At 34.7% G+C, this 12,632-nt stretch overlaps 1 protein-coding gene across 2 annotated transcripts in view; it reads right to left on the reverse strand.

The window, feature by feature from the left end:
• Positions 1 to 2,593: 2,593 nt before the first annotated feature.
• The window catches only part of Blos1 (biogenesis of lysosome-related organelles complex 1 subunit 1), a 33,715-nt gene continuing 23,676 nt past the window's right edge, over positions 2,594 to 12,632 (reverse strand). The window contains exons 4-5 of one of the 2 annotated variants that reach the window (XM_081740178.1): positions 5,072 to 5,319; positions 2,594 to 3,280 (exon numbers count right to left, since the gene is read on the reverse strand). In XM_081740178.1, the coding sequence (XP_081596304.1) occupies positions 5,249 to 5,319 (71 nt within the window). In that variant the 3' untranslated portion in view covers positions 2,594 to 3,280; positions 5,072 to 5,248. The remainder of the gene's footprint in view (positions 3,281 to 5,071; positions 5,320 to 12,632) is intronic. The other variant, XM_081740179.1, reaches the window with a different exon arrangement.

Genomic DNA, 12,632 nt, shown 5'->3' on the forward strand with positions numbered 1-12,632 from the left:
TTGAGATACATTTTACCAGTCAACATCTCCAGCGTCAGTATCAGTACTATGTAGAGTCACTACATTACAGAAATTTATTGGCTTACACTATTACAATTTATTGAAGTTAAATAAGTGGATCGCGAATATTGTGAGCGATCAAAAAGATTGGGAACCACTGCTCTGTATCACTCTTAAAATCCCATGTCTGTACAAGCAGCAGATTTAACTTTACAGCTGTGTAAAAACAGATTATGTAAATTAAACTATTTTTAAATTTTGTGTAATACGTGCCTTACCTTTTATTCTGTTTCTTTTTTCAGGTTTCTGTAACCAATTGGAAATAGCGCGAAAAGGAGAAACGCAAAGTTTTCCTAGTCAAAAATTAAGAAGTTCTAAAAGAAAATGGATATTTTGATATATATATATATATATTAGAGTGGTCCTTAATTACTTTTTTTTTTTTTTTTTTCAAATTTCTTTGCTCCCAACCGCTAAATTGGTTCCATGTCGGACCCAATTTATCCATGAAAAAAATGGGCTCAATCGAAGAATATTTAACCGACCCCCAAGCGACCTAAAGTTTGAATGCATATCCAATATGTTAATATATAGGAAAAGTCTGGAATAAACCCTTCTTACTTTAAAGCGGCTGAAGGGAAAGGGACCAAATCTTGGATACAGGGATTGGAAGTAATCCACATCTGACCCTGAGAAATAGCATGATGGCGGCCATTTTAAAGTCCGCAATTTTGTATTCGGACCCAAAATTTTAAATGGAAATGATGTTTTGTGACATCGTTTTTGGGTAACCTTTCATTATAAAAACATATCTTCCTATATTTTCAACTTACCTCTGGTCATTTAATTCTTTTTAGCTTTGAAATAATAGTTTATTATCTTTCAATATTGTTTTTTTTTCTTTATAGGTTACTGAAACATTAATAAACTATTACATACATGTAACAAGGAAATAATTATATATGTTGTTATATAATTACATCCCGTCGAAATACACGCCAGCCTATATTGAAATAATTTATATGAAATCAAATTACATAAATAATATAATGAATGTTTAAAATGATAATAAAAGAAAGCTGAAGGCTTTGGATAACTAGCCAAATTCTACTGCATCATTAAGCCAATTTTTGTAGCATCTGGATACTTTTTTCTGTGTTCACTGACTATCTGCAATGTGTATTATTTCTCTTTTTCGTCCTTTGTTAAAATGTCCTCGTACTCTTGTATCAGTTTCACACTTCTCTCTGCAACATCATTCACCACCACAATGTTTTTCAATATATTCAACCCACGTTGAAAGTTCATATCTTCTTTCCAAGTAGATGGGCATGTTTGCTGGAAATGTGTATTTATCGAAAATCTTGAGAAACATGTCTTCGAATCTGCGGAAAACGAAGTCTGAGAATTCTTTTTCTCTGAAACTGTTGAGTTCTGCACTATTTATAGAGTATCGCTTTTTTTTTTTTTTTTTTTTTTTTTTAAATCACATTCTTCTGTACTTCGTTTTATATTAAGAACCATTTTTTCTTTCACATGTTGTGGCACTTCATCATCAAAGAATGCAAATGCCGCAGTTTCTGGTGACAGATACCATAAGTGTTTAGCGATTTTTTTCACAGTACAATTGCTAATTTCTGGATCTACTTCTATAACTTCTATGCAAGATATAATTCCTTTCCCTCAGCCATTTTTAAGTTACAAGAGTTTATTACAAACTTTTGCCATATACTATACATTGTAAATGCATTCCGATGTTTAGGTCGCTTGGGGGTCGGTTAAATATTCTTCGATTGAGCCCATTTTTTTCACAGATTAATTTGGTCCGACATGGAACCAATTCAGGGGTTGGGAGCAAAGAAATTCGGAAATCGAAAATTAAGGATCACCCTAATATATATATATATATACTCCTAGCGTTACTTGGTAAATAAACTGAAAACTTCTTACTTAGTGATATTTTCGAATAGACCGTTCCTGTAGAATTCAATGAAACAACAATAATACCAAAATATCTAGATTGGAGTTGAAATTAGTATGACAAAACCTTGTTCCCTACGCATTAACATACCAAAGGAAAAATCCACTATATTACATAAGAGCATATTGAATAATTTTATCAAAATAAGTCTGCAGTCGCTGTATACAGAGTAATACTATGCTTGTGATACTGTTCTGGAAATGAGAAATTCCGCACATTCTACTTTTAAGATGTTTAAATTAGGTGCATACATGGTTTTAACAATATACATTGCTCATGATATACCAATATTCTTATATATAATATACGCTGAGAATAACTCCTAATTTATTAAAGTGATTATGAATATAATTGTGGAGCACATCTCTATCGATGAACCATCTCCCTCTTGCTCGATGTGAACGACGGGTTGCGGAATAGCTACGGAAACTTCAGTTAGGCTAACTCACATCCCTCTCCTATAACGACCTTTTCTCAGTTGAATAAAATAAATCTTTGTTCTAATTTATCTATACAATTCTAGAAACTTAGCATGCAAAGTTATGTAGTAAAAACATTTCCTAATATGCAATATTTTCTTGAACATTATACACAGCAAAATAAACACAAAAATTTAAGTGTGGACATACTTTTAATCAAATTGAAGATTGCCAAAATTACATCAGTCACTTCTGTACATTTGAGGTAAATGAAGAGTTAATAGCAAAATTAACTTTTCTATACTCAATTCTTCATTCACGCCCATATTTGGTAGTATTAGGTATCTAGAGAGGGATTACTTCTGCACATAAATATGCATGTATCCCAAAGTGAAAATCGTTCATTTATAAATATTAAAATGTTACATCTTTCACACATTGCTAAGGAATGTCCTATGAGTTGTTTAATTAAATAAACTTTCACTGTTAAAGATATAAAAATAAAGACTCGGGTTTTTGCAAATGCGTACTTTCTTCCAAATAACTCGTTATATGATACATGAAAATAAGAAAGAAATGTTGAAACACATATTTTTAGGGTTTTACCATTCTTTTTTGAATCAACTCTGAAAAGATATTGTAACAAATATATGACCACTGAAAAAAAGATAAGTTGTCAATTAATATTAGGTAGGATGTCTTAAAAGTCCTAGACACAGTGCACCACTAACAAGAAGTTTGGACACATGGAGGACGCACTTAAAGATGGAATATTTGACAACGATACAATTTCTTCACTTGCACTTGATATTCCACTGTCTTTCTTTCCACTTTCAACACTTAAAAACAAGTTGCACATACTACGTCGTCTCTTGAGTTACTGAAATGAGAAAAAGACGAGAAAACATCTTAGAGCAAATCTGACGAAAAAATTAGAAGGAAATTTATACATTTTATTTTATTTTATTCATTTATTATTTTTCACCACAATATATTAAAGTGCATTTCTAAATCTGAATTGCTACTGCAACTGCATATATTCGGTCAGTGAATATAAACGAAAACTTGTGCAAATGGAGAAAACTGGAATGTGTTTTCCAAATACGAAAACTGAATTATGTCGAATACACAAACAAAACTAGCAATATACAATGTAAGATTCCTAACGTCCAAATACATCAAAATTTATACAAAGTGACTCAGGTTCCACAATAAATGTAAATTTCGAAACAGAAAGGTTTACTCAGGATTTTAATATTTATACAACGTAACTCCAAACTTCGTGATCTAACCAGAAAACAAAATCGGACAACCTAGTCGTATGTTCTTTAAAAATTATACCCTAAAGTTTAAACGTACTAACTGTTCTTTCTTTACTGGTGTTAAAATCTACAAATTGTGCGTTTCGTCTGAACTAGAGGCTAAAAGAAGCTTGTGCAGTGATCAAATGAAAAGTCTGAGTGTAAAGCTCGATAATTCATTAACTGTATTTCAAGAAAACTGATTTTTAATTATTTACAACATCAATACTGGTAATAATAAATGGCTTAACATTAGCCATACATATATAATCTAAAGGATAAACCTAAAACCACAAAGCAACCGAAATAAGATTGCTTCATTTGAGAGTACATTTCTGAAGGTGTGTGTATTATTAAGTTTCACGTAGGAACACTTCAAATTTTCGTGTAAGAAAGGGATATCTCCAATGGAATTCATAAGAAAACGGCGGTGGTATCAAAGAAAAGTACTTCTACATATAGCACAGTAAAAAGATGAAAAATCAACACAGGATCACAGCTGGAAGGTCGGAGTAAGACGGATAAGAATTGCGAGTTAACTCTGATGCACAAATTTGTGAAGTGGGGAAAATGCGGAAAAATTGAGAAAAACCATGGACATTATATCATCCACCCACATACTGAGGTGACTTGGGATCGAACAAGAGATTTCTCACATCAGATCTGAGCATTCTGCCACTCAGTTATGTAGATTTTAGGCTAACGTTTGCCGACAGGTCTTGGCATCCTACAGAGGCACATTTGAAAATGAAATGAAATCTTTCAGTTTTACGTTGCACGATTATGCCGGATAGGCTAAAGGAGACGGTAATGGTGATGAATGAAATGGTGTAATAAAGACAGTGGGAGGAAACAACAGAACCCGGTAAAACCCATGCAAACTACACTACAAAGCCCACTTGGCGCGCGTTGGGATCGAACCAGGAACACCACGTACCAGAAGTGAACGCTCTACTACTTGCCACTGCGCCCCCAGAGGCATATTTGATTCCTGAGAACAGTTTATGCACTTTTTTTTATCATATTTTATCTTAACTATTAAGTCTAGCATTACTGCCTTTCTAATATTTCACATCTAGTTAAGGTACTAATAAAATTATTAGTAGTGTTCTACAAAATTTAGTCCCATCTAAAGTATATCAATTCAAGTGTGACAAAACACAAATGAGCACCGTGAAAGCTTCAGCAATTGTGAATGACGTGTGTGTGGAGATAGAGAAAAAGAGTTGTATCAATAATAATTTCATTCAATACCCACAAACATGTTCAGGTTAGAGAAAAATAATTGTGCTGTGCGAAGTGAACTGTGAACATTAATAGTCTGCAAGTTGTGCTATATTAATTAAGTGAGATTTTCAATAATATGTTACCTGTTTAAAGGCATTTTCTTTGTTGTACTATCAAAATACTCTATTACATTTACGAAAGGCGGTCAGCATCTCTTTTTGTATATTACAATAAAAAGGAAACAGATTTTCTTAACTAATTAGTTTAAGCGATCCAATTCGACGACCCCTTCTTAAATGCATCCAAGACAGTTTCAACAATTAATTCTTTGACAATATATTTTTATTCTTTTGTAGACTTGGATTACGAACAGCAGGATTGTAGGTGCAATCTACAAACAGCAATAAGAAATGGTTTTATCATTTCATCACAATAAATAAATACAAAAAAAAAAAAAAAAAAAAAAAAAAAAAAAAAAAACCTTGGTAACGACTTCTAAAATAAAAGTTTGTCTGTCGCTAATATTTCATATAGGCACTTATGTACTTCCGTCATTATTTCTCACTGATTCAAAATAAGAAATATTAGTTCAATTTTACTTATAGTTTTCTACTATTCTCAACGTCTTTATCACTAAATCGAATTTCGAGATTACCCTCAATTGCTGGAACTTACAGGTTTAATCAATAACGCCCTAATTCATTTTTAAATTTCCGATTTGAGAGAAAACATGTTCTTAGTAGCTTTACGTAATTTTCATGCGTATGTACTTTTTTTAATAATACTTTTGACTTATTGTATTACGTCACTCGTACTGGATCATAATATCTGTTAGTAGCAATTACGGTAAAACCAGGCCTGTATTTATATTGTGCGCCCCTGTGCTCTAAATAATTTGTCCCCCCCCCCCCCGGCACAAACTTATGTCTCAAACAAGGAAACAAGCCGTGATTTTGCGAACATACCAGCTCTTGTTGAGTAGCAGTTTAGGTATTATAAATTACAAAACTTATAACGTAATTTTAAATGGTCTAATTCTCTCAATGATGATTATGATGTCGTGTTCTGCCCGAAGGTAGGTGACTGACCCGAAGATCCCTGGGTAAGGTGAACTCCTGGTAGTTTGCCATTGCGTTCATTGGCAAGATGACGACGTACTATGGGACCTACAGTTTAATTTTGGATCCGAACCACTTGTGTCCCCACCGGGAATCGAACCTGGGACCCCTTGATTACTAGGCAAGAGCTTAACCACTCATCCATTGGAGACACATTCTCTCTATACAGGCATGTAATTTATTCACATAGGTTTTAATTTACTGTCCGGAGAAAATGCATTCTACTAATTCTTAATCAAACGTTATGTCACTTTTTTTATTTCATAATTTCACTTGAATTATGGTTGAATTTCTTAAATATTTACTCTTATATTTGTAATAGTAATATATGGAATTTGAAAAAGCAACAACTAGGCAGTGTTTTTGAAATAGTTTATTTTAAACTTATCACATAATTAAAGATTATAGTGAGTTTAGTAAAAAGCATTTTACAAAACTTCATATGTAAAAAATTATACGAGGGCTGATCACCAAAGACTGAGACTGATTATTGTACCGTAGTTTGCTTTGTTGCCGAATGCTGGCACGTTTGATAGTTGAAAGAGTTGGGCTTTATGTATACTCTCACTAGGTGGCAGCATTGTTTTATCGGTAGGTTGGGAGTAATCTGCTGTGTTTTAGACACTGCTTCCATTTTGAATCACAACGTGCTGTGTATATGCATACAACGGAGGTTACACGAGAAGAACAATATGGAGCAATAAAGTTTTGTTTTCGCTTGAACAATACAGCTTCTGAGACATAAAAAACTCAAGCAAACTTACGGTGAAAGTGCAAACCTCGAGCAACATTGTTTCGGTCTCTGCTGTGACAGAAAGAAACATCAATACTGCTGCTGTGATTGTCCGTGAGGATCGAAGGATAACATTACGTAAACTAAGTAAAGTGTTGGGAATTTCATATGGTAGTGTTTTTTCAATAATGCACGATCACCTCCATATGTCCCTGTTTGTGCCCGTTGGGTACAACGAGTATTGTAGTACCCAACACTGTTGCTCGAAGTAATTAATTTTCACCGTAAGCATGCTTGAGCTTTTCGTACGTTTCAGAAGCTGTATGGTTCAAGCGAAAACAAACCTTTATTGCTCCATATTGTTCTTTTCGCGTAACCTTCGTTGTATGCATATACACATCACACTGTGAGGCGAAATGGAAGACGTGTCCAAAACACAGCGAATTATTTCCAACTTACCGATACGACAATACTGCCACCTAGTGCGAGTATACAAGAAACACAAGTCTTTCAACTATCAAACGTGCCGGCATTCGGCAACAAAGGAAACTGCGGTATAATTAGTCTCAGTCTTTGTTGATCAGCCCTCGTATATTAGTTTACATAGTAAGTGTGGTTTCTTTCCTAGGTTTTTAAGCTATTCGAACGAATAAGAGAATCTATTTCCAAAGTATTTGCAAATAAACTTTCTCTTTCGTATGCATTTTCTTGTCTCATGTTTTAGGTTATTTGAATTAAACACATTAACATATTTTTTCGCGCTTGAGCGCAACTCTGCGGGTTGCCAGTTTTAAATATTACTTTATTATGAAACTTTAAAAAGTCCAAAATTTTGCCGCCCCTTAATTCTGCCGCCCTATGCTCGAGTACAGAATAGCACTTACCTAAATACGAATCTGGGTAAAACAATAGCACTATCAGCAAGCTTTTTAAATGCCCAAATACAGTGCACAAAATTTCCGGTTGCTAGGTCGCCATTGGCGACTAGAAATTTAGAGCTGGCGACCTGTGTTCAGTAGGAATGGTTCCTGCCTAAACTCACAGCGCTGCGAAGTTTCTGTTTCGCACGAAAATAATTGTCACTGAGTGAAAGAAAACACGGAATGTGAAATTTTCACAACGCTGTAATTCACACAACTCAATATATATATAAATTGCCCAATTCAAAATTGATTATCCTGAATTTAATGCCTGGTTTTGAAATTTTATACTCTGATGTAATCTCTTTCTTTGTCAAGCCAAAGGCCTTAGAGGGGGGGGGGGGCTCTCAGAATTTGTACGTGAGAGGTACTGGCGACCAACATTTTTCGACTGGCAAGTGCGTCTGACTGAAATTTTGCGCCCTGCCCAAATGTATACCTAATATCAAGGGCGGATCCAAGGGGGGGGCTATAGCCCCCCTTGACCCTCAGGTATACACTGGATAAAATGGACTTCAATCCTGTTTTACACTGGATAAAGCGGCAAACTATGGTTTAGTCCCTCCCTTGATCATATCCTGGATCCGCCACTGCCTAATATAATAACGTTTAGAAATAATACAACCTATCAGTTTTGTACCCTAACTTGTACGTAAAGAACGGAATCTACACAAGCATAATCATAAAATGGAAAACAGAAAAAAATCTTTTGGAATATATTTGAGTCCTAATTACGCTCAACTTCAAGGTCACCTTACATTATAGCAACTTTTGTCCGCTAATAACGAGGGAAACATGTACTCCCGATTACAGAAGCTAATAGCTCGGCTCAGCAACGAACTTTCACTTCGGCCATGATCCGAAAAGTAATGCAAAAAGAGAGAACTCTTAGTTTCTTTGGGTCCGTATCCATGATTTAAACTGAAACGGACTCAAATTCCAGAAAAAGCGGAAAAGCAACAGCGGGTCACCACAATGGTTCTCAAAGAGAGCAAAGCAGCATCTCTTCAATAACGAAGCCAAAAATTGATTACTTTGGCTCAAGGATTATAGTCCAGAAATATTTACAAAAGTATAAATACCAACCATCTTCAAGACGAAGGCTATAGAAAGCAAAGAATCATTGTCATACATTCCACAAGCTCTACGGTGTGACAGCTCTGGTCACTGATAGCTCCGGATACTAAACAAATAGGATGAATAGTTTGAAAAAAATAAAAAAATTAAAAAATTAAAAAATTAAAAATAAAATAAATAAATAAATCCGAAATTAGCTTAGATGAAATGTTTCAAATCTTACCACACTTAAGTGTAATTTTGATTCCTGAAATAGTCAAATTAGTTAGGAAAAAACAAAATAATTTCTGAAAGCCGATGTGTATTCAAAACTTAGTACTCTTGCCAATTTTCTATGGTATGTTAATATTTTGATATTTGAATGTATTCACATATAAACTACATACTGTAATAATAATACTATTGAAATTGTCACGTTAAAATGTTTAATCATATTATTATGTATTTACATTATTGTACTACTACAGGGTTCCTACTGATCTGGAGAAATCTATTTCCCTGACTTCTCCCAGAACTTTGGCAGGAAATTCCCTGACTTTCATGACAGGTGTCAGATGACGTTGACACATAAATAAGGAATAAATAATGGAGAATATTTATATATAAGAACATTTATTCCATAGAGACAAATACAATTCCTCTCACGTACATTCTATATCACACATATCAATCTGAGTAACGTTCCATACTCTGATCATTAATAGCTGGCTAAGCCGAAATTAGCGTACAATTAATGTTAAAAAAAAAAAAAATACATTTTATAAAATTTCCCTGACTTTCCCCGAGTTCCAGTCTATTTTCCTGAGTTTCCCTGACCTGCACCATTTTCCCTGACTTCCTTGACCAGTAAGAACCCTGTACTATATTCCTAACGTTACATACATACTAGTCATATGTATAAAATATACTATTTACGGAATACGTATCTATAGATGATCATTCGCTTTATGATATTTATGAAAATTAAACAAATAAGAATGCACCCATTTTCTCTTGGTATTCAGTTTATAGAATATTAATGTAAATATGTTGAAGCAATACTAATGTATCCGTTCATTCCTGGTGTTTTAAAGTTTGGAACAACGTTACTGTGACAGGCCACTTATGAATTTGGAGCAACGTCATTATGGCAGGCTACTATGGAAGTTAACTAAATTGAATTTTATCAAATAAATAGATTATTCCAATTCAGGAAAAAAATTAGAAACCTAAAATATTCGGGCAAAAACGGGTTAAATCACTGTTTCCCAAACTAGAAGAGGGAAAGCGAGATACTGACAGAAATAAATCGAGTAATTATGAACAAAACACCATTGTAATGACCATTTACCATTTTGGTTTAGCATACTTTACAGACGCTATATGTCTGACAATTAAACACTGCTCTCTTTCTGTATTACCCACAACTCTTCGTTTTTAAGCTTTTGACACTGATTTTTTCTACTACCGGAAGGGTTGTCAGTGTTGTCGGGAGTATTAATATATAAAAGGGACAATTAATTAATCTACAAGGAGCCAAGAATCTATACTTAATTATGCTGTTTCTTATAGTAATTTAACAAATATTGTATTATGAATGTTGTAGGAAAGAGGTGCCATATTGCTGTAAATACTGTACAAACAAAATTATTGAGTAATATTTGTGGTGTCATTAAGTACAAAGCTAGTAAAAATAATACTGCACTACAACCATATGCAGAAGTCTTGCTGGAAACACATAAATATTATTATTATTACACTAACTCACAATAAATTTAAGTACTTGGAAGGAATGGTCTGATGCCGACATAATTTCGTACACGTCAGTACCATCGGCAGATTTATAAATGATTAATGATTGCAATGATTTGTGATAGCTAGAATGTCTATCAGAGTGCATTAGTGCTATTACCAGGTGATTATTTGATTTTATTTCAGCACGGTTCTGGCTTCGATACGTCACAGATTCGGTTAGGAGGAATGTTATACAGACGTTGTATACTCTTCTGAGACAAGTTGTCCCTCAATATCCTCGATACTGGCATAGAACGAATTTCACGTTCAAGCTGGTTTCACACATATTCTATCGGGGACAAATCGAGGGATCTTGCTGGTCAATGAAGTCTCTCAACATCATACGCGTTAATTCATAGACACGTGCTGTGTGTGGACGAGCGTTGTTCTGTTGAAAGATACTGTTTCATTTGAGGTAACAAATAAGGGTGCAGGATGTTTGTAACGTACAGTTATGCCATCATAATTCCCTGAATCACTACCAGAGGTGACCTCAAACCATACGCGATACTTCCCCACATCATGATGCCAAGAATAACACAGATGTTTAACTCACAGACGATGGACATTTGAGGTAGTGCCGAACCCAGATTCGTACCTGAAAATGCGACGCCATTGGTCATTAATCCAGACTTCCCTGACATGGCATCACTGCAAATGCAGTCGCATGTGTTAATTGCAGCCTACGAATGGGACGGTGATTCATTAGTTAGTCTGCTGGTAGTCTCTGGCCAATGGTACGGGATGCCACGAGGTGTTGTAGTGCTCAGATGGTAGGGGAAGATGTGAAGAGATTACGAAATGTGCTTAGGGCATAATAGCTGATCCTCCTCTTTCGGTGGGGTTAAACTTTGTGGATTGGAAACTTGACGAAGCGTGGGGTTTTCCCCACGTTCCCAATCAGTCCAACATCGGGCCACTGTTACATTCGAATGCCCTACATGCCTCGATATTGGATGATTCAATCAGCCGATCACATACAGACCCGTTTTCAAAATCTGTCAAGTGTTGGTAATGTTACTAGACACGAGAACGAGACATTTTCCACAGTCTGTCATAGTACTCAATATCCGTCTGACGGTGCGCACGCCACTTCTATACTACACTATAAGGCCTGATAACAAGGTCTCGCGGTGACAACACAAATGCACTTTGGAGGACATTCTGGGCATCACAGATCATTGCAACTCATTTGTATCTGTCAATGGTATGTATGTGTACGAAATTACGTCGACAATAAACCATTCCTTCCAGACGTCTAGCTTGCTTGTCATTCAGTGTATTATTATTATTATTATTATTATTATTATTATTATTATTATTATTATTATTATTATTATTATTATGGGTATTAATGCTGCATCTGAAATCGCACGATGGGCCACACAAAAGCACGTACGTTCAACAAGCTGCAAAAATGGAAGGCGCGAAGTATGCAGGGTTTCCGAAGAGGGGTGCCCGGTAAACAAGATTGGGAACCATTGGGTCAAATGAAAACCCTAAATACCAAATTTCATGTTTCTAATCTTAAGGATTTCGAGATACGGTTATTTTGTTTTAAGAATTGTAACCCCAGCCTATTTATCTTACACTTTTTTTTTTCGTTGTAGGGAACATTTTAAAAAATCCGCTGAAATAAATCTGTAATTATTTTAAATGAAAAGTCTAAATGTCAAATTTCATATCTCTATCTATAAAGGATTTCCGAGATATGGTAATCCTGTTATAATAATTCTAACTCCATCTTTTTTTCTTATCAAAAAATGGTGAAGCATGTATCTTAATTATTTTAAATAGAAAGTCCATACACCGAATTTTATGTCTCTACCCTTCAGAGATTCGGACATTTTACTATAATAATTGCCACCCCTATTCACTCCCTCCATCAAATTTCCAAAATCATTCCTTAATGGCACCTTATAAATCCTAATCCCTGTCAAAATTTCAAATTTCTAGTTTAAGCGGTTTAGCCTGGGCGTTGGTCAGTCAGTCAGTTGCTACCTCAGAACTTCTTTTATATATAGAGAGAGATTTAGTTTACTGCATATTTTTTTAAAATTATTTATTCTGTATTTGAAGTATT

The sequence above is a fragment of the Thermobia domestica genome, chromosome 15, assembly GCF_964235325.1.
Source record: "Thermobia domestica chromosome 15, izTheDome1.hap1.1, whole genome shotgun sequence".
NCBI classification, from domain to species: domain Eukaryota; kingdom Metazoa; phylum Arthropoda; class Insecta; order Zygentoma; family Lepismatidae; genus Thermobia; species Thermobia domestica.